Source organism: Leishmania panamensis (genome assembly GCF_000755165.1).
Source record: "Leishmania panamensis strain MHOM/PA/94/PSC-1 chromosome 25 sequence".
Classification (NCBI taxonomy): domain Eukaryota; phylum Euglenozoa; class Kinetoplastea; order Trypanosomatida; family Trypanosomatidae; genus Leishmania; species Leishmania panamensis.
In genome coordinates this window covers 445,901-463,850 of record NC_025871.1, presented here as the reverse complement: position 1 = coordinate 463,850, position 17,950 = coordinate 445,901, and the positions used below count along the sequence as shown (strand labels likewise).

General features: G+C 57.8%; 5 protein-coding genes across 5 annotated transcripts; all 5 read left to right on the top strand.

The window, feature by feature from the left end:
* Positions 1–2,106: 2,106 nt before the first annotated feature.
* On the top strand, positions 2,107–3,549 carry LPMP_251190 (hypothetical protein; the record flags this gene model as incomplete). Its single annotated transcript, XM_010701387.1, has 1 exon — positions 2,107–3,549. The coding sequence occupies one exon, from the start codon at positions 2,107–2,109 to the stop codon at positions 3,547–3,549; it is 1,443 nt and encodes a 480-aa protein (XP_010699689.1).
* Positions 3,550–4,535: 986 nt separating this feature from the next.
* Positions 4,536–5,246, top strand: LPMP_251180 (alpha-tubulin N-acetyltransferase, putative; the record flags this gene model as incomplete). The annotated part of the gene is made up of 1 exon (XM_010701386.1): positions 4,536–5,246. The coding sequence occupies one exon, from the start codon at positions 4,536–4,538 to the stop codon at positions 5,244–5,246; it is 711 nt and encodes a 236-aa protein (XP_010699688.1).
* Positions 5,247–9,731: 4,485 nt separating this feature from the next.
* LPMP_251170 (hypothetical protein) lies at positions 9,732–11,450 on the top strand (the record flags this gene model as incomplete). Its single annotated transcript, XM_010701385.1, has 1 exon — positions 9,732–11,450. One exon carries the CDS (start codon positions 9,732–9,734, stop codon positions 11,448–11,450), a length of 1,719 nt encoding a protein of 572 aa, XP_010699687.1.
* A 1,392-nt stretch (positions 11,451–12,842) lies between these two features.
* LPMP_251160 (cytochrome c oxidase VII, putative) lies at positions 12,843–13,340 on the top strand (the record flags this gene model as incomplete). Its single annotated transcript, XM_010701384.1, has 1 exon — positions 12,843–13,340. One exon carries the CDS (start codon positions 12,843–12,845, stop codon positions 13,338–13,340), a length of 498 nt encoding a protein of 165 aa, XP_010699686.1.
* Positions 13,341–15,577: 2,237 nt separating this feature from the next.
* On the top strand, positions 15,578–17,077 carry ALDH2 (aldehyde dehydrogenase, mitochondrial precursor; the record flags this gene model as incomplete). The annotated part of the gene is made up of 1 exon (XM_010701383.1): positions 15,578–17,077. One exon carries the CDS (start codon positions 15,578–15,580, stop codon positions 17,075–17,077), a length of 1,500 nt encoding a protein of 499 aa, XP_010699685.1.
* Between the last annotated feature and the right edge of the window lie 873 nt (positions 17,078–17,950).

The following is a 17,950-nucleotide window of genomic DNA, read 5'->3' as shown; positions in this document are numbered from 1 at the left end:
GGTTCCGCCCACAGGCAGAGACGAGCGGGAGGGGGTAGGGGAGGGGTGTGGGGTTTTCCTTGTGCGCGCGGTTTGCTCGCTTAGTCTGTTCTCCCCCTGCCGTTGCTTTCGGATGGCGTTGGCGTGGTCGTCGTGTGTCTCGAAGCGTAACGATCGGATTAATCTCGTATTCTTCTCGCAGTGGTGCGCAGAGAGGGACTGGCGAAGGGGGATAGCAGGGAGAAGATGAGCCGGCCGAGAGAGAGACGCTTGTGTTTTGTTTCTCTCTCTTTTCTGTTCTTTAATTTTTAGCGGACGTTTACTTGAGTGAAAGGCGGTGGTTTTGGGAGAGTGGGAGGATGCGGGTGGGTGGCCTGTACGCGTGTGGGTGTTAGTGGCAGTGCACACCGATGCTCATCGCCGTCCGCGCCGCGCTGCCATTATGTTTTGCGCTGGAATGACACCCCTCTGGTGTTTGTGCTGTTGTCTCTGTCGTTCTACTGTTTTGGTTTTAGAGTTGTAGTGGTAGTGAGACGAGCAAACGCGAAGGAAACACACACCCATACCCCCCTCCCCCCCCCCCCCCCCCACCCACACACACGCACACGCACGTACACCCCCCCCTCTTCCCCACGCCTCTTTTCCTGCCCCCCTTCGATGCTCATCACAGTAGCAACAAAGGCCTACGTAAGCGTACACACACGCATAGGTGGGCGTGTATCGGCCGTGTGTGCCATGAGGCTGAGCAGGTCCGTGGTGACGGTGGGGAGCTGCACGGCACGTGTCTGTGGAGAAGTGCGCGTGTGGGTGGTGGTGTGTGTGTGTGTTGTGTGCTTTGCTGTGGGCTGTAGTGTGTAGAGATGTGCGAACACACATAAAAGAAAAGGGAGATGTTTCCGTTCTGTCGTGTGAGTTGTCCCTTGACGTTAATGGGCAAACCAACCGCGCAGCCAGCCATGGTGCGGGTGGGTGGGGAGTGTGTGGGGGGGGGGGACGAATAGGACAGAGAAAGAGAGAGGGAGCCAAACGGGAGGAGGCCGCATACTTGCGCAGCACTGGGGCCCAGTGCGCATTGCATGCCTCCATGTGCGTCTCTCTCTCTCTGTGCATGGCTCGAGTGGGCGCTAAAGGCCGCCCCTCTCTTTTTCTTCGAGAACGCCCCTCCCCCCCGTTTGTCCCCTCGCCTCATCACCGATGTTTGTGGTGTAATGGCGCGGAAAAAGAGGGGCGTGAGGTGACTTACGCGGGGGACGTGGCAGTTGTGTCCATTAAGTGATCAAGCGAAGGAGAAGGCTCTGCAGCAAGGCAGCTGCGTGCTTGCCCTGTTGTGTTGGCCCGTCCACCATCACTGCAGATCTGAGATTCGCCGTCCCCCTCCTCACTCGCCTTCTTGCAACTGTCCATTCTTCCCTTGCGCAACTCTTCTCGATGATGGGCTTGCATCTCTCTCTTCGCTCTATCCTTCCACTTCTCCTCACCTCACTCCTTTTTCCCTTCTTCCCTCCCCTCGATACTCAACGCCGCTATTGCCTGCAATGGGCTTCACCTCTGTATGTGTGTGCGTGTGGGCTGTGCCTGCTGTTTACTTCACTCTCCATCAACTAATTTGAGCTGCTTTATTTGGGTTTCCTTTCCTCTTTTCGCTTGCTATTGTTCCTCCCCGGCCACTTTGCTTGTCTGACTGTGCGGCTTTACTTTGCTGTCGTGTTTGTGTCGTCTCGCGTGCTGCGGCGACAGCATCGCTTAGGTCTCTGTACCTGGTGCCGCTGCCGGTGCGTGTGTGTGTTTGCCCACGAGAAGGCGCAACATTTTTTTCCGTCCTTTGCCTTGTCTCCTCTCTCTTTTCTCTGGTCTTTGCTTGCTGCGTCTTTGCACTCGTGCACAGACACAGAGAGAGAGAGAGAGACTGATTTACAGTAGCAGCTGTCGGGGTTGACGTTCTTGCCGTCTGGCTTTCTTTCGCTGCTTCTTTCCCCACATTTCGCGGCTTCCACACTGCGCGCACACGCGTTTGTGTTTTTATCTTCAGATCTTCACCTAGAGGGCTGTGGCTCTTTCTCCCCCTTTTCCACACCATTTTTCTTCACCATTTTCTTCACTAACCCCCCTCTCTCTCTTCCCATCATAATGCTCAACTGGTGGCTGATTGTTCTGATCATCCTGGTGTCGCTGATCTGCATCGGCCTCACCGTCTACATCATCATCTACTTTCAGTCAGAGGAGGACTCGGGCTGGGACTATGTGCCGAAGGCCGTCGCAGGTCTTGGACTCATTCTGGCTCTGGGCAGCGTCTTCCTCGTTCCCTTCGATGTGGCCAACTCGCCAGACCCCACTCTGGTGAACAAGTACAACCAAACGATCAATACTCCACTGATGTGGAAAATTGTGCTGTGGATGATGGCTGCCATGGCGGTCGTGATATGCCCCTTCTTCATGTTTTTCTATGAGGCGTATGACCCAGACAAACCGCGCATTGGAACGCAGATCGCGCACGGCTTCATCTCCACCCTTATCATCGTCGCCCTGTTCGCCCTTATCGTCGGCCTCTGCTACTACTACAAGGGCTTCGCGGACATTACATTTCAGACCTACAAGGGTATGCCGCAGATGGTCTTACCCAACAGCACTGCCATCAGCTACGTGGGCGAGTCGACCAAATCAACCATCACCATCGCTGTCAGCATCTACACGTACTGCATCGGCATGCTCTGCTTTTTTGGGTGGATCTTCTTCTTCTTCTACGGCGGTGCCGGCCTCATTGCGTACCCCATTGGCCTCATTCGCGGCTTCAAGTCGCGCACCAAGGCCATTAGCGCGAGCCTGTTTGCAGAGGAGATGACCATTGTTCTGGCCAAGGCGGACGTAATGCTGGCGATGTGCATGGAGCTGCAGCGTGAAAGCCGCGGCAAAATGGCGCGCTCCACGAAGAACAAGATCAATATCATGCGTAACGAGGTGTACTTCCTGGAAGCACGGCAGGATCAGCTCATCTGGGCATACACGAATGCCGGTGGCTCGCCCTTTATTGTGTATGGAAAGTTGGTGTTAGGGATCCTGTGCCTCGCCACAGCGATGATGTGGTGTTTGCAGATTTTTGTCTACAACACCTTCAACGCAGACCCGCTTCTCAACACGTTGCTGATTCGCCTGAACGACGCCTTCGCGTTGTGCGGGGTATGCGCCTACGGCATCTTTGTCTTTTACCTCATGTGGTCCACGTTCCAGGGGCAGATAGCACTGGGCCTGCGCCTCGTCTTTTTTCAGATTCATCCAATGAAGAAGCATGACACCCTCGTGAACGCCTTTCTGTTCAACGTGAGCCTTCTCCTGATCACCTCCTACGCGGTCATCTTCTTTGCCGTCCAATCCTTCCAGGACTACGCCACTCTGACCGCCATCAACGGCCTTCTCAACGTCTTCGTGATGCATCTGCGCGGCATTGGTGTGTTTATTAGGTGGGCGCAGTTTTGCTTATTGGGCATGTCGTTGGTGGCGCTGATATGGGCGGCGGTGGCCCCGTATAAGAAGCGTCGTGATCCAACCAAGATGCGCCTCGACGATTTGGGCTAACACAAGACGTAACACAGCATCCCCCTCTTTTCCCTCTCCCCCTCCCCTCCGCTCTCGCTTCTCGTCTTCTGGTTTGCTTGCTGTTGCTCCTTCCCCTCTCTCTTTTCTCCGCCTGTGTGCGCCGCTGGGTGTGGTGGGCGCGTTATAGCTGCCTAACTTGCTGTGAGTCGTCCATTCCGTGTCGTACCGCTACGTTGGACGTCACGCACTCGTGCACGCGCGGTTGTGCATCTACGTGTGCGTGCTGAGAGAGAGAGACCCCTCCGTCTCACCAGTGCTGGACAGCCGGAGATAGAGACAAAGAAGGTAAGGGCCAACGCCATCGGCACCTACTACTCTCTACTGTGGATCATTCACCGGCCGCCAAGGCGTCATCTACGCCCTCCTCCTTCTACTTATGACTGTTGACACTCTTCAGGGCTGCGCAAGGCCCTCTGAGCTCGATGTACCGTTACGATGACACCTGCTTCCTCTACTTGGTCCCCTTGTTTGCACCCTTTCTTTTTCCCCTTCTCCGTCCGTCTACATTGTGTGTGTGGTGGTGGTGGTGGGACACCCCAACCCCTTTCCCTCCACCTCCTCCCTTCTTCTGTAGGTCATGTGCTCAGAGGGACGCACGCACGCACCCCCCTCCCTCCCCCCACCCATACCCACACACTCACAGGTGCTCCAGAAGGCGCCTCTGGGGTCTTTCTGGCAGATCCGCCTCTTTCCCTTGTGGCACCCCTCTTTTTCTCGCTCCTTTGAAGGGCTGGGGGTGCAGACCGGAGCTCAGGCCACCCCCTCTCCCTCCCCCCTTCCCCCGCAACGGCAAACGACGCATACACACGCGCACACGCTTTCTTTTCTCTTCGATCTCCCCGTCCCCCTCCCCCCTCCCCCCTCCCCCCTCCCCTCCTTCGCGCCCCCTCCTCCTCCGTCTCGGGCTGTTTTTGCCGTTTGCTTTCGCTCCTTCCTCGAGGACCCTGTCCATTGCCTCCATCGTAATGCGTCTATCAGCGCAGCTGACCAATACCAAGCTGGCAGACGAGCAGGTCCCTGAGCTGGCCTCGGTGCCAGACGGTGTCTCTCGCTGGACTGGCGCGGACCTCGACCGCCTACGCAGTGCTGCCCGCCGTGGCGGCGTGGGGGCGGAACAGCAGGACCTGGCGCAAAAGCTGTGCCGCACCATCGATATCCTCGGTGCTCGTAGCCAAAAAACACAGGGGCTCAATGCTGTCCTCACTTCCGTGGCGCGACTCCGGGAGAGCAATACCTTCCGGCTCTACCTGCTCACACAGAACCACCGCGGCGTCGGTATTCTGAAGATGGGGGTGAAGAAGCTGTTTGTGACGCATCCCGTTACCTGTGGCCTAGTTGAGGTGGACCCCCTCTGCGTGCTGGACTTCTACGTGGACGAGAACTGCCAGCGGCAAGGGTATGGGAAGAAGCTGTACGCGCACATGCTAGACGCGGAGCACGTGTCCAGGCCCGAGTTGCTGGCGATTGACCGCCCCAGTGACAAGCTGCTAGGGTTCATGAAGAAGCACTACGGACTCACCGCGTACACGCCGCAGGTGAACAAGTTTGTCGTCTTTCACGGCTTCTTTGGCCACACCACCGTATCGGAGCGCGGTAAACTACTGCGGACGACATCCCCAACGGGCGCTGCCGCTGCCGCCACCGGCACAAAGGCAAAAAACGAGATGCCCGGGTAGACGTTGGTATGACCGTACCAACACCGGCTGCTGCTGCTGCTGGTGCCTTCGAAACTCCTTGTCTACCCGGGACTCCACTGCTGGCACCGCCACCGCCACAAAGGCGTGCAGTGCGCAACGCCTATCCCGCACCACCGGCGCGCTTGCCCTCGCTCACACCTCTGGGGGTGTCGGCGCCGACATCATTGAACGGCAACCCACCTGCGCAGTGGTTACTGATGCCGCCTGGCTGCTTTCAAGGTCGTCCCACTGCCGTATACGCGCCGTTGATGTTGCAGGTGCAGCCCCCCTGCCCGAGATAGCCTAGCACCAATACAGCGAACACCATTGTCACTGCTGCCAGCGCTGTCATCTTCCCACGAGGCTGCCGATCAAAATAGGGCCATGTACGTCGGAATGTTACCCGACCTCTAGTGTCAGTGATGAGGTTGCCGGCAGAGGACCCGCCCGTGCCCGCGCCGCACCGTTGCCACCGTCACCGCCGACTCGTTCCTTGTCACCGGGTTGCTGCGGTGAACGGTGGAACAGGCTAGTGATGGCAACCTCTGGCGACGGGGACCGTCGTGACGACCGCAGCAGCAACCTCTGTGCATGCAAAGTGTCGCCGACACCGACTCCACAGACACAAACAACGTACCGTCGAGGCGCCCCGTACAACATCATCCGCAACCTTTCCTGACGACGGCTGGAGACTGCACGTACGTGCCTCAAGAGTGGAGGAGCATGCGTGGAGTGTAGGTGTGTGTGTGCGTGTGTGTGTGTGTGTGTGTATCGGATGGATGGCCGCCAAAACATGAACTCTGGTGCTTGACTGATGTGTACGCGTGCGTGTTCTCCTGTATGTCCGTTCCTCCCTCTCACTCACCCTCTCTCTCTCCCCATTCACAGAGCTCAAGCACGTAGGGAGAACAGGCCCACGTTAGACATCGGGAGCTCTTCTTGTTCTTTTACAAGGCGCATACGCGACCCAATGTCCTCTCCGTCGTGTGGGCCTACGTTTCTCTATCCGTCTTCCCGACTGATTATGCGTGCCTTCAGCTATCCTCTTCCACCGAGCTTACCTACCGTCTCGCTCTCCTTCCCACTTTCTCGCGGATTCACCGATATCCACACCCACACCCACACCCACACGCACACACACGACAAGCGAGAGGAAACAACAAAGCAGCGAAGAAAAGAGCACTGAACGTCTTCACCACACAACTCACTTCTGTACATAGTATGGTAGAGGCGTGCCTTGGACCCAGTGCGTGCTGATGAGCAACTGCCCTTCTCTCCTCTTCCTCCTCCTCCTCTTCTCCGTTCTACGCTAGCAGGCAATAGAGCATCAGCACTCAGGGGGGGATTAGTGAAAGAAGAATACGCCCCACTCCGTCATACCTGACTCCATTGGATCTCGTTCTATTCCAATCACTCTCTCACCCCTGCGGAGTTTTGTCAGACAGGACGGCTCTGCATGTGACTGTGGTCTTCATGATGCAGAGGTAGAGGGGCCACTTTCACTCAGTTCTGATGGGCTGGCCCCCCGGAAACGCAACTTTGTAGATAGATTTTGCCAACACGACCAGGCCTCGCTTTTGCGGAGCATGACAACGATTGCACCAGCCACCGATCGTGCCTCATACGCTCCGAAGAGTGAGGAAAAGGTGGACGTTTTAAGTACGTGGAGGTTCTGACACCGGATGATGTTCTCATCGAACTACTGAGGGAGAGGGTGCTGGCATTCGATGAGTGCATCCATTGCTCCTAGGACCCCGCCCCCAGCACCTGGCTCAAGGCCGTTCTCAGCAGATTCATGGAAACCGTCCGCTTCCACTGCCACGCGAAGAAGCGGATGCTGGCTTGGGACGAGTTGTGGCAGGTCTGGGAACGCGTGTATTATGACGCCTTTGAGGGGCTCTATCGCGAAGTGGCACACCCACAGACGAGGATCCACGGGTGCTCTTCCGAAAGCCGTCCTCCCTGTTTGATCAGCTGACTGCAGGCAAGCTGTTACCGCACGCCGGAGACAGGCTGTGCCCGCTCACTTTTCAACTGGCATCGAAGGCCAAGCAGATAGGGACACAGCAGGCCGCAGTGCAAGTCGCCACGGCGCCTTCGGCGATGAAAAGCCCCCAGTTTCAGCCCCTCAACGCCATACCCACCGAGACCGCGGGGAGAGGGGAGGCGAGACGAGCTGTTCCCGTCCCCCCTACCCCTCATGGTTAGAGACAGTTTAGCACGGTGCACGTACTCTGCGCACGGCGTGAAGAGAGGAGGGGACCTCCACCCCCTGGAGGTCCTGGTGGAGGCACGCCCACTGCTGGACGTGACACCGCTGCTCGGCATGCACTGTTCCTAGTGTGCGCTGCTCGGCGTCCCCACGTTCCGCTACGCCAAGAAGCAGCTGCGGGTGGCATGTCATCTAGGGACTGGTTCGCTGACGTGCTTCCTCTGTAATGGACGAGGAGCGGGAGGCGACCTTAACGGTCGGGCCAGTACACGCGCCGCCCCATGTCTGCCGTGTGGCGACTCGTGGATGCTGCGGTTGTGTGTGTGTGTGTGTGTGTGCAGCACTGCTACCGGAGCGAGGCGGCAGGACGAAGAGATGTGGGAGCTGTTGCGCATGTGCCCGCGCGGACTGCGCGCTGCACCGAGCCCGGGGACTATGTCGAAGGAAGACGTCGCAGCCCTCGAGGTGGAAGACATCACAGAACGCTGCGATGCCTGCAGCTGCGTGGTTGGTTCCGCCCTCTCCGTGGTGGTGGTGGGAGAAACGTGGCTAGATCAGGAGACGATTCACTTTGTCATCACGAGAAACGAACATGTAGGTCGCCGTGAAAAGGTGCAAGGCAGGTGTCCAGCTGGGCTACTCGCCTTGCCAGAATGTCGTGTGCCATGCTGCTAGCGGGACGGCCGATTAGCTGAGAGTGATGCCGATGAGGTGAAGCGTAAACCCTGAAGTGGTGCGAGTGGTGTCAGCACCAGTGGCTGACCACCCTTCCTACGCCGAACAGCTTTGCACGAGTATGTAAGTTAACGTGTGGATAGACAGAGAACATTCAATCTGCAGGCGCGTAGCGAGCGAGGAGGCCCAGAATTGAGTGGGCGATTCGGGGCGGCAGGCTGACTCAGCGTTACCCTCAACAACGGCAAAACCGAAGCCGCCGTCCTCCCAGCCACGCACTTGCAGTGGCCCCTTACGCCCCCAAAGACGAACATCCTCTGCCTTTGAGGGAGACGTCGTCAGAAAACGCCGCGCGGAATCACCTCGACACTCGACAGTGGACTATCTCGGGCGCTCCTTGCGCCGACTGTGGTTCAGGGTTCGAGTCCTGCCGATTCCGGTTCATCGATTGTGGTGACGTTTCAAAGGGGGATGGCTGCTGCTTTTCAATGGGTCGCAGTCATTTACTGCGGGGTGCATCGCTGGTCGCGCTGTCTGTGAGCGCCCCCGGGGTATGCTTGACGAGTACTATAAGTGGGCCACAGCAAATACACCGCAGGGCGCATCATGCTGATGGTGACGGCCAGCATGGTGTACAATATCTGCACCGACGCGACACTGGATGGATGGGGTGCCGCGTGCATGGGCTAGGCGACAGTGCACGCCGCTGCTACCAGCAGGCGTTGGGGATATGGCCCCCGCAGACCGTTTGAATGCAGCGGAGCTCAGAGCGGTGCGCTGCGTAGTTGAGACCCCTTTCTTCCTCGTTTTCTGCTGGAGTTCCGGTTGATCTTCCTGCGGATGCGACTTCTGAGCTCGCTGTTTTTCGAGTGGGCTGCTCTCGCCGTCGTGCATTCAGCCTGTAACTGCATGACTCACCTGCCATGCATAACCCCACGGTGCGCTGCATGAGAGTCTGGTGAAAACCATGCAGAGGGGGCCGATCGGGGATTCCGCACACGAAACGCGAAGGGGTACGCAGTGGGCGACACAGGGAGGTAGGACAGGAAGTTGGAAGGACAGGCGGCTCCGCCACTCTCGTCACCACGCAGACACAATGCACAGCCCCTACGCATGTCTACGCTCTTGTATAGAAGACGCACTCTACTCCTGCCGGCGTGGCCTCGGTGCAAGCAGCACGATTGCCCAGACGCCGCCCGTAAGTCGGGTCGATTGAGACGAGTATGCTGACTCGCGCATGGCCTTGAGGTAGCTCCCTCGCTCTTGCTCGTCCGCCTCCTTTCCTCTCTCCCCTCTTTCCACTCACGCTGGTGAAGGAGAGGGCCTATTCACACAGGAGACTGCACAGCAGGCTTGGAGAAGTAAATTACCAACACAGGGCACACTGGCACGAGTGCTCCGCTCTTTTTTCCTTATTTCTAAGTCTACTAGTTGCCGTTGCCGTTGCGCAGGCAGCTCCCCACTCTTGTTAACTCTCCTCCTTTTCCCTCTACTATAGGGTGCACATTTTACGAGTTGACAGCAGCAGCTGCTGCGTTATCCCTCACTCTTCGCTCCTTTCTTGGCTGATTTGCAGAACGTCAAGAGCGCGCCTCGCCATGCCAAAATGCCCTCGCACGGCCGAGGTGTCGCGGCGCCTCGTCGACGCCTACGTGACGACACTACGCCAGCACCTTCCAACGTATTGTATTCGGCAGCTCGACAAATTGCCCAGTGCGCAGGAGCACCAGCTCACGCGTCTACGCCAGTTCTACCCTGGCACCCCAGCGGAGTTGCTATACCTTCTTCAGCGCGTGAACGGAACGTGCTGGGAGACGCTGCAAGCTCTATCCGGCTCCGCACCATCGTCGGCTGCTGTGGTGCAGTCGTTGTCGACGTCGGCGAGTGCGACTGCCGCGGTGACTGCGGTGAAAAGCAAAAACATGACTTCCACAGGGTCTACTGCAACCACAAACGTATCGCCTTTCTCGCCGGCTGCTGCTTTGACAAGGACTACCGCACCCACCACGGCAGGCTCGGCTGAAGCCGGCGCCTCGCCTACGGCGCCAAGCAGGAAGATGGCCGCGCCTGTCTCCACCGCTGCAGGGGCGGCAGCGAAGACTGCCAAGGCGACAACTGCGGCTGCGATGGCCTCCGAGGCGGCGGCCTTTATCAAGTCGAAGATCGCCAAGAAGGTGAGTACAATGGCCGGGCCGCGGCCGCGCCGCCCCCTCCCTCATTTTGTGGCGCTGCCCATCCTTGGCTCTACTTACACGAGCTGCCCATACTACCTCAAGTCGGTGGAGCAGATGCTGGCGTCAGAGCAGCAATTCCCGCCTCCTACCGCTACGCTGCCCGATGAAGGCGAGGGGTGGCCCCCCTCACAGGCAGCCGCCGCAGCACAACCCTCTTCGCCATCTTTTTCCATGCGAAAGTCGTCCTTGCGGGCTGCCACAGCCCCCACAGGTGGGGAGTCGAGTGATGCTCCCGGTATGCCTGTGCAGTGCAGTGGGGAGGTTGGAGCAGCCGGCACTGTGAGCGACTCGCCCCAGTCTGCTGCTAGCGGCGCTACGTTAAACACGCACTCGATCGCCTCTGTGTATGCCGGATGTATGATTGTTTACGGCGCTCCTCCGCCACCTCCAACATTGTCGTCGTCCCTCAGCACCGGCAGTGCGTCGAACACAGCAGCCTCATATGGCGGCACCACTGGCGATACGAGGGCAATCTTTGCAACTACGCCGACACCATCCAGTGAGGTGCCTTGTGTCGTCTACGTCGACCCTCGCATCGATATTCACGCCAGTTTTCGCCAGTGGCTTGCGTTTGCCGACAGCGTGCAACCGCACGTGCGGGGTTCAGCACCGAAAATCCCGGACGCTGATCCTGCAAAGGTGGCAGTAGCTGCTGCGACGAAGAACGCAGCGGACAGCTCAAGGCTCTCTCCTGCTCCGACCCCGTCCCAGGCATGCACGCCGCCGCCACCACCACCAATGAAGCAGTTTGCTGCCTCACGACTCTACATCGACTTCAAGCCCGTCGAGCTTCACGGTGGTGTGTACGGGCAGGTGATTCAGTTTGTTCATGGAAACCCGGACAGCTTCTCCGTCGTGGCAAGCGACTTTGGGGAGTACTTGAAGTACATTATGACGGAGGAGTACGGCTTCACAGAGGAGCTCGAGGACGACGATGACAATGATGACGAAGATGGTGGGGGGGAGGGAGGCCGCAGCGAGCCACCGTTGACAGGGCCCACACCACTCATCATCACAACTACCGACGGCCGCCCGCTAACACCACCGACCCCATCGCGGGCAGACTCGCAGCAGAAGAGGTAAGCAGAAGAGGAGCAGCACTCTGCAGAAAAGGGCGGCTGACACGGAGAGCTCTTGGCGCCCACTTAGCTGTGTGTGTGTGTGTGCAGATGTCTGTGGGTGGGGACGCTGCTGGCATGTACGCGGCCTGGCGGATGTGGATGAGGTGACATGTCACGTACGTGTGTGCCTCTCTTGTGGTGAGTGCGGGTGTGCGACTGCATAGCGCTCCCGCTCTTTTTTTTTCATAGGCGGCTCTCCTCCTCTTGTCTTGTAGATGCGGGCGTTTGTGTGTCTGTCTTTTCCCCCTCCTCTCTTTCTCTCTCTGTGCACGCGCTGTATCATCGGTTTATAGTCGTGCGATGTGTCCCGTTGGTGGACACGCTCCATACCGCATGTGCGCTTCTTCTCTGTGGGCGTGTCTGTGCGTGTGTGCTCCCTGCTCACCAACCCATGCACCTATGACCACACACACACACATACAAGACTACGTGCAGAGGAGTACTGTAGAAGCTCCAGCTGCAGTGAGACGGAGAGAAAGCCTCACCAACACGCATAAAGGCTCACACCCAGATCGGCTCCATGCACCAGCGGCGTATTTCCTCTCTCATCTTCCACCGCCTCCTTCCCCTTTCCCCCTCCCTTCACCCCGCGCCGCTTGCTTCTCAGGTTGACGCTGCCCGAGTCAAGCATGTCGACTCACGTGCCGTCTCATCACGTGCTTACGAAAGGGCGCGAGAACGGGGACTCGAAGAGGGAGGGAGAGAGAGAGAGGACAATGCGGATGAGCGAAGAGGGGGGAGGATAGGGGAAGGCAAAGGCCCAAAGGGCAACCGGTCTAGGAAAGTGTATGTGCGTGTGCGTGTAGTGGGTCTTTGCGATGCGCGCGGGGGGGAGGTGATGAGCCTGCTGCGCGATTTCTTTGCCAAGGGGAGATGCATGTGTCTCCCCTCAAGCCGCTCCTCATGCTGTGCGTATGCTTGTGTAGTGGGTATGCCGATGACTCAGCTGATTTTACATTTGTGCGCACTGGCACGCGCCTGGGTCGCCTTGCGACTCTTCTCCACGTCTCTGCTACATCTTTTCCACTCCCTCTCCGCACTCCTCATTCAACACTGTGTGGCACGTGCGCGTCACGCTCTTTTGCTTATTTTTTTTGTTTCTTTTGTTTTCCCGTTTGCTCGGCCCAACACCGAACCACCGCGGGGTGTCCTCTCCCTGTCCGTTGGGTCACTTCCTCGTGTTACGACTCTCTTGGTGTCATCGCGGTACCTCCTCTGTGACCCACAGTTAAGGAGAAAACAAGCGTCCATCATTATCGCGCCGCACCCCCCACCCCCACCGACACAAACGCACGTACACACAGCGCTCTCTCCCCACCTCCTCTTTCCCTTACACTTCTCCTTTCCTGAGCCAATGCCGCGTCCGTTCGGTGTTTGGGCTCCGGCCACGACACTCGCCGAGTACCGCGCCCGCATCCCCAACCCGTTCGCGTACAGCTTCAGATGGATTTACTCGATGAAGAGGGAAGTCTTCTACCCACCAGAGGCACTGGCCCACTTCAAAGACCCTCAGCAATTTAAGGACGCCGTCGACACCATTATCGCGATGCGTGTCTCGGATAAGATCTTCGGCGAGGGCCAGAAGCTCCCTCGCCATCCTGTCATTCTCATGTTGGTGGTGATGGCGACGCACAGTTTCATCATCTTCAGCGCACTCAAGTACTACTATGGAACCTATATGCCGGCAAACAACCCAACGTGGCGCAAGACAGTCAACAAGGAGTGGGAGGAGGCCATCAATAACTCCCCGTGGGACCACATGTCGCACGTTTGGCAATACAGTGATGAGTACGCGGCTGCGCTGGGTGATACCGCTGCTCCCGGACAGCGCAAGTTCTACATTCCCGCTTAAAAAGGCACATTCCTACACACCTAGTATAGGCGCACATGTGGGCACGCGAACACCCAGCAAAGTAGGCGCGCCCTTTTGGGCGTCTGTAAGGGGGAGGCGTGCAGCAGGGCCTCTGCGTCTATCACGGTGATAGTCTTCCCCACCACTCAGCTTGCTGTTTTTTGTTTTGTTCCCCCCCCCCCTACGATGGTGCCGGCGGGTACTCTGTCTGTCAATATATTGTGAGCGGATCCGTGTATATGTTAGGTGATAGTGACGAGTGACACGCGGGACCAAACAGACGCACACACCTCTCCTCTTCCGCCTTCCCGTGCGCGCGCGCGCGTGTGCGTCTGTGCGTGTTTCCTGTTGTTGACGGTTGTGCACTCGCTGTGTGTGTGTGAAATTTTTGATATCAGTTTTTCACGTCTTAGTAGGGATCTCTCTTTCTCTTGTGTGATGGTCGCTTTCACGAGGTGGCGTATTGCTCCCGCTGTGGCCCCGCACGTGCTGGCAGGCACTCATGCACATGGGACACCTTCTCTGACTAAACTCTTACCCACTTGCGCTGTTGTGCGTGCGCGCTTATTGCTTGATGAGTCTGTCTGTGATTGTATCCATGCGTGTGTGTGGGGAACTTACCTCAGCACGCCATGTAGTACGTCACTGAGGTATGTGCGGAGGGGTTTCCTTCCCCGTCCCCACGATGCGCCCACACTCTTCGCCTCCTTCAACTCACTTTACTGCTCTGGTCGTACAGGAGAGCAGCATGAGTTTGAGCGGAAGGGTGGGGGAAGGATGTGCTCGTGTTTGTCTGTGCGCATCAATGCACTGGTGCTGCAGCAGCTTACGCAGTGCACCTGAGAGGCATCTTTGCCCCCCCCCCCTCTCTCCTCTTTTCCTCTCAAAAAATCGCAGTGTCCCAACGTTGAAGAGAAAGAGAGCAGCGAATACGCGGAGGAGTTGGAGGCGGAAGGGGAGCTCCCGTGTCAAGACAGCAAGGGCCGACGTCGTAGTACGCTCCCTCTCTTCACCACTACCACACACTGGACGTACCCATCCTGTCCCACGCACACATAGGTACAATGAGGGTGGGTGAGGTAAGATGACGGCGTTGTGATATAGGAATATGCTCTTCCTTGTTCCTCACTCTCTGGCTGCATCTTTGGGTCCGTGTGTGTGTGTGTGTGTGCGTAGGCGCGCTCTTTCTCTTTTATGGTTGTTGTTTTCTTTTGCTTCCTGCGAGGCACTTTTGGTTCCCAACCCACCAGCCCATTTCTTTCTCTCTCTCCTGCCTTTCGCGCATTCATGAGCAGCCACACACATACCCACCCCCACACCCACACACACATAAATACGCAGAGACAAGCACAGACGGTACAGTTGCCCCTCCCTTCCCCCTTCCCCTCGTTTTCCTCTTCTCCCCAACGAAAGAGATAAGGAGGGAGGGAGGGGAGGGGGCAGCGCAGTCTGTGTGGGCAGTTGGCGCCGTCAATGCTCTTGTGTCCAGCGAGGATGCCTGAAGTCCACCGGTGCATTAGGCTTTTTTTTTTCTAAACTATGTTGAGCTCGATACTGTGGCAAGAGAGAATACCTGTGCTTGTGTGCGCATGTCTCCTTATGCATGTTTGCGCGCAGATGGGCTCGTGCTCATATTCCCCCCAGAGGGTCTGGTGGGGATCCCCGCTCTGCGCTGCAGGTAGGTAGGGGAGCAGGGGAAATGGACGACAGTAGGAGGGGGGAGCGATGTCCCACGGAGTAAGGCTTTCTTCCATTGGCTTCCTCCACAGCCTTTCATTCTCTTTCTCTTGCTCACACCTTAGACACACATGAACTTGCTCTCGTGTGTGCATGTGCTGTTGTGCCTCTCAGTCCTTCTCGCCTGGTCCCCTTCCTCTTTCACTGTGATGCTCTGCATCCGATGCGGACGCGACTCTTGTTAGTTGGCGTGCACAACTTCGTTGGCTCTTCATCTCTCAGCATCTCTTCCTCTCCACTCGCCTACCCCTCGCCCTCCCCTACCCACGGCAGACGTGCACCTCCTTCACGTATGCTTGCATAGCACCCCATCGTTATTACCCCACCCACCCACCCCCTCCACCTCCACCTCTACTTTGCGTGCGTACTTCCGGCCTCCTTCGCCGTCTCTCACGCGACACGGCACTGATATATTCTCTTTCTTTTCCCTATAGTCTTCTCTTCTTTGTGGCTCCCCCCCACCCCCCTCTTCTCCATCTTCTCCCTCCTCTCCTTGAGCAATGCTGCGCGCGACCCTCACTCGCCTGGAGGTGGCCCCCAAGGTCACGCACATTCAAGACAAGCTGCTGATCAACGGCAAGTTCGTGTCAGCCATGTCTGGTAAGACGTTTGAGGTTGTGAACCCCGCAAACGAGAAGGTGATCGCGACCGTTGCGGAGGCCGGGAAGGCGGATGTGGACCTTGCGGTGAAGGCTGCCCGCCATGCCTTTGAGTCTTTCCGTACGACCGACTGCCACTGGCGCCGCAATCTGATGTTGCGTCTGGCAGACATCCTGGAGAAGAACGGCAAGGAGATGGCTGCACTGGAGAGCCTGGACAACGGCAAGCCGTACGAAGTAGCGCTGAACGTGGACGTGGCACTTTCTGTCGAGTGCTTTCGGTACTGCGCTGGGTTCGCGGACAAGGTGGATGGCAGCGTGCCGCCGCGCTCCGGCAACTTCCTTGGTGTCGTGAAGCGCCAGCCAATCGGCGTGTGCGGCCAGATCATCCCGTGGAACTTCCCGCTACTGATGGCTGCCTTCAAGCTCAGCCCTGCGCTTGCTTTGGGCAACGCGGTTGTGCTAAAGCCCGCGGAGCAGACGCCACTGAGCGCGCTGCGGCTTGGCGAGATGGTGATGGAGGCTGGTTTCCCGGACGGCGTGCTGAACATCCTGCCAGGCTTCGGCGCGACTGCCGGTGCGGAGATTGCGCGTCACATGGACGTGGATAAGGTTGCCTTCACCGGCTCGACCGCTGTTGGCCGAGAGGTGATGCGGATGGCGGCGGAGACCAACCTGAAGAAGGTGTCACTGGAGCTTGGCGGCAAGTCTGCGCTGATCGTGTGCGAGGACGCCGATGTGGAGGAGGCGGCGCAGGTGGCCACCACTGGCGTCTACTTCAACACGGGCCAGGTGTGTACGGCGTCGTCACGGATTTACGTGCACGAATCGGTGTATGACCAGTTTGTGTCGTGCCTGCGCAGGAATGCAGAGGCGTGCAAGGTGGGACCAGGAAACAACACGGCGAACAACATGGGCCCGCTGGTGTCGAAGAAACAGCAGGAGCGCGTACTCGGGTACATCGACGACGGCGTGAAGGCTGGCGCGACGGTGGTGACTGGCGGCAAGAAGATCGGTGACACGGGCTACTTCGTGCAACCGACCATCTTTGCTGACGTGAAGGAGGACATGCGGATCTGTAAGGAGGAGATCTTCGGCCCCGTAACTTGCGTGATGAAGTTCAAGGACATGGATGAGGTCGTGAAGCGCGCGAACGACACCATCTACGGACTGGCTGCCGGCATCTGCACGCGCAGCATGGACACTGCGCTCCGCTACTCCACATACCTCAACGCCGGCACGGTGTGGGTGAACACCTGGAACAACTTCTGCGCCACGATGCCGTTTGGCGGCTTCAAGCAGAGCGGCATTGGCCGCGAGCTGGGCAAGGACGCCATTGAGCTGTACACGGAGCCGAAGGCGATCCACTTTGCCCTCAAGGGACCTATCGTCAAGCCGTGAGGAGGGAGCGAGCAGTGTTTGCGCCTCTCTTCCTTTCGTCTCCATCCCTACCTGCACTTCATTCACCTCTTTTCCTCCCTGCCAGGGCCGTGCGAGGTGGGGGTGGGAGGTCTCCGTTCACACACGTGCACGTTTGTTGTGTGTGTGCTTACGCTGTTGCTTTCCTTCCCCTCGCTGCCTCCCTCGCGATGATGCGTGCACTGCATTCGGCGTGCTTTTCCTCTCTCTCTCTTTTTTGCGTGCCTGCATATGCGATAGAAGTGCTAGTGACTGCGGTGTGTCTGTGCGGGAGTTCTTTGTTCTCTCTCCAACCGTTGCTGATACCCGCCCACACATCTGCTGTTGGCTAGGCGCGCGCACCCCCCCCCCCACACACACAAACATACAGTAATACACACGCACGTACGCAGAGCGTTTACGTGGTCTTCATTCCCTTTTCTGTTGATCCTATCCTTTTTTCTTTCTTATAGTTCCCTGTTGTGGTTCTCTCTGCGTGCGTGCGTGTGTTGTTGGTCTTCATGTCTCGCCTGTTTGCTGTTGTTCTGTGCCTCCCCCCTCTCCTCCCCTCTTCCCTTTTCCCCCCACCATTCCATTTTTTTTCTATTTTTCCTTTCAACGCCGTTGGGAGGCCACCAACCCCAAAGTGAAGGGTAAAAGAGAAGAGCGATGCAGAGTGCATTACGTTTGGTAACAAAATTTGCCATCCTCCCGCCTTCCCGTGCGGTGTGCGACGCCGACGGGCTTCTTTGCGCGTTGCTTCTCCTCCTCGCTCGTCTTTGATTTATCTGAGCTCCTTTGATCACCGATCTCCTTTGTTCATGTTTCTCCTATTTTGTTTTCGTTTCTTCTCTCACGCTGTACCGACTTCTCGTC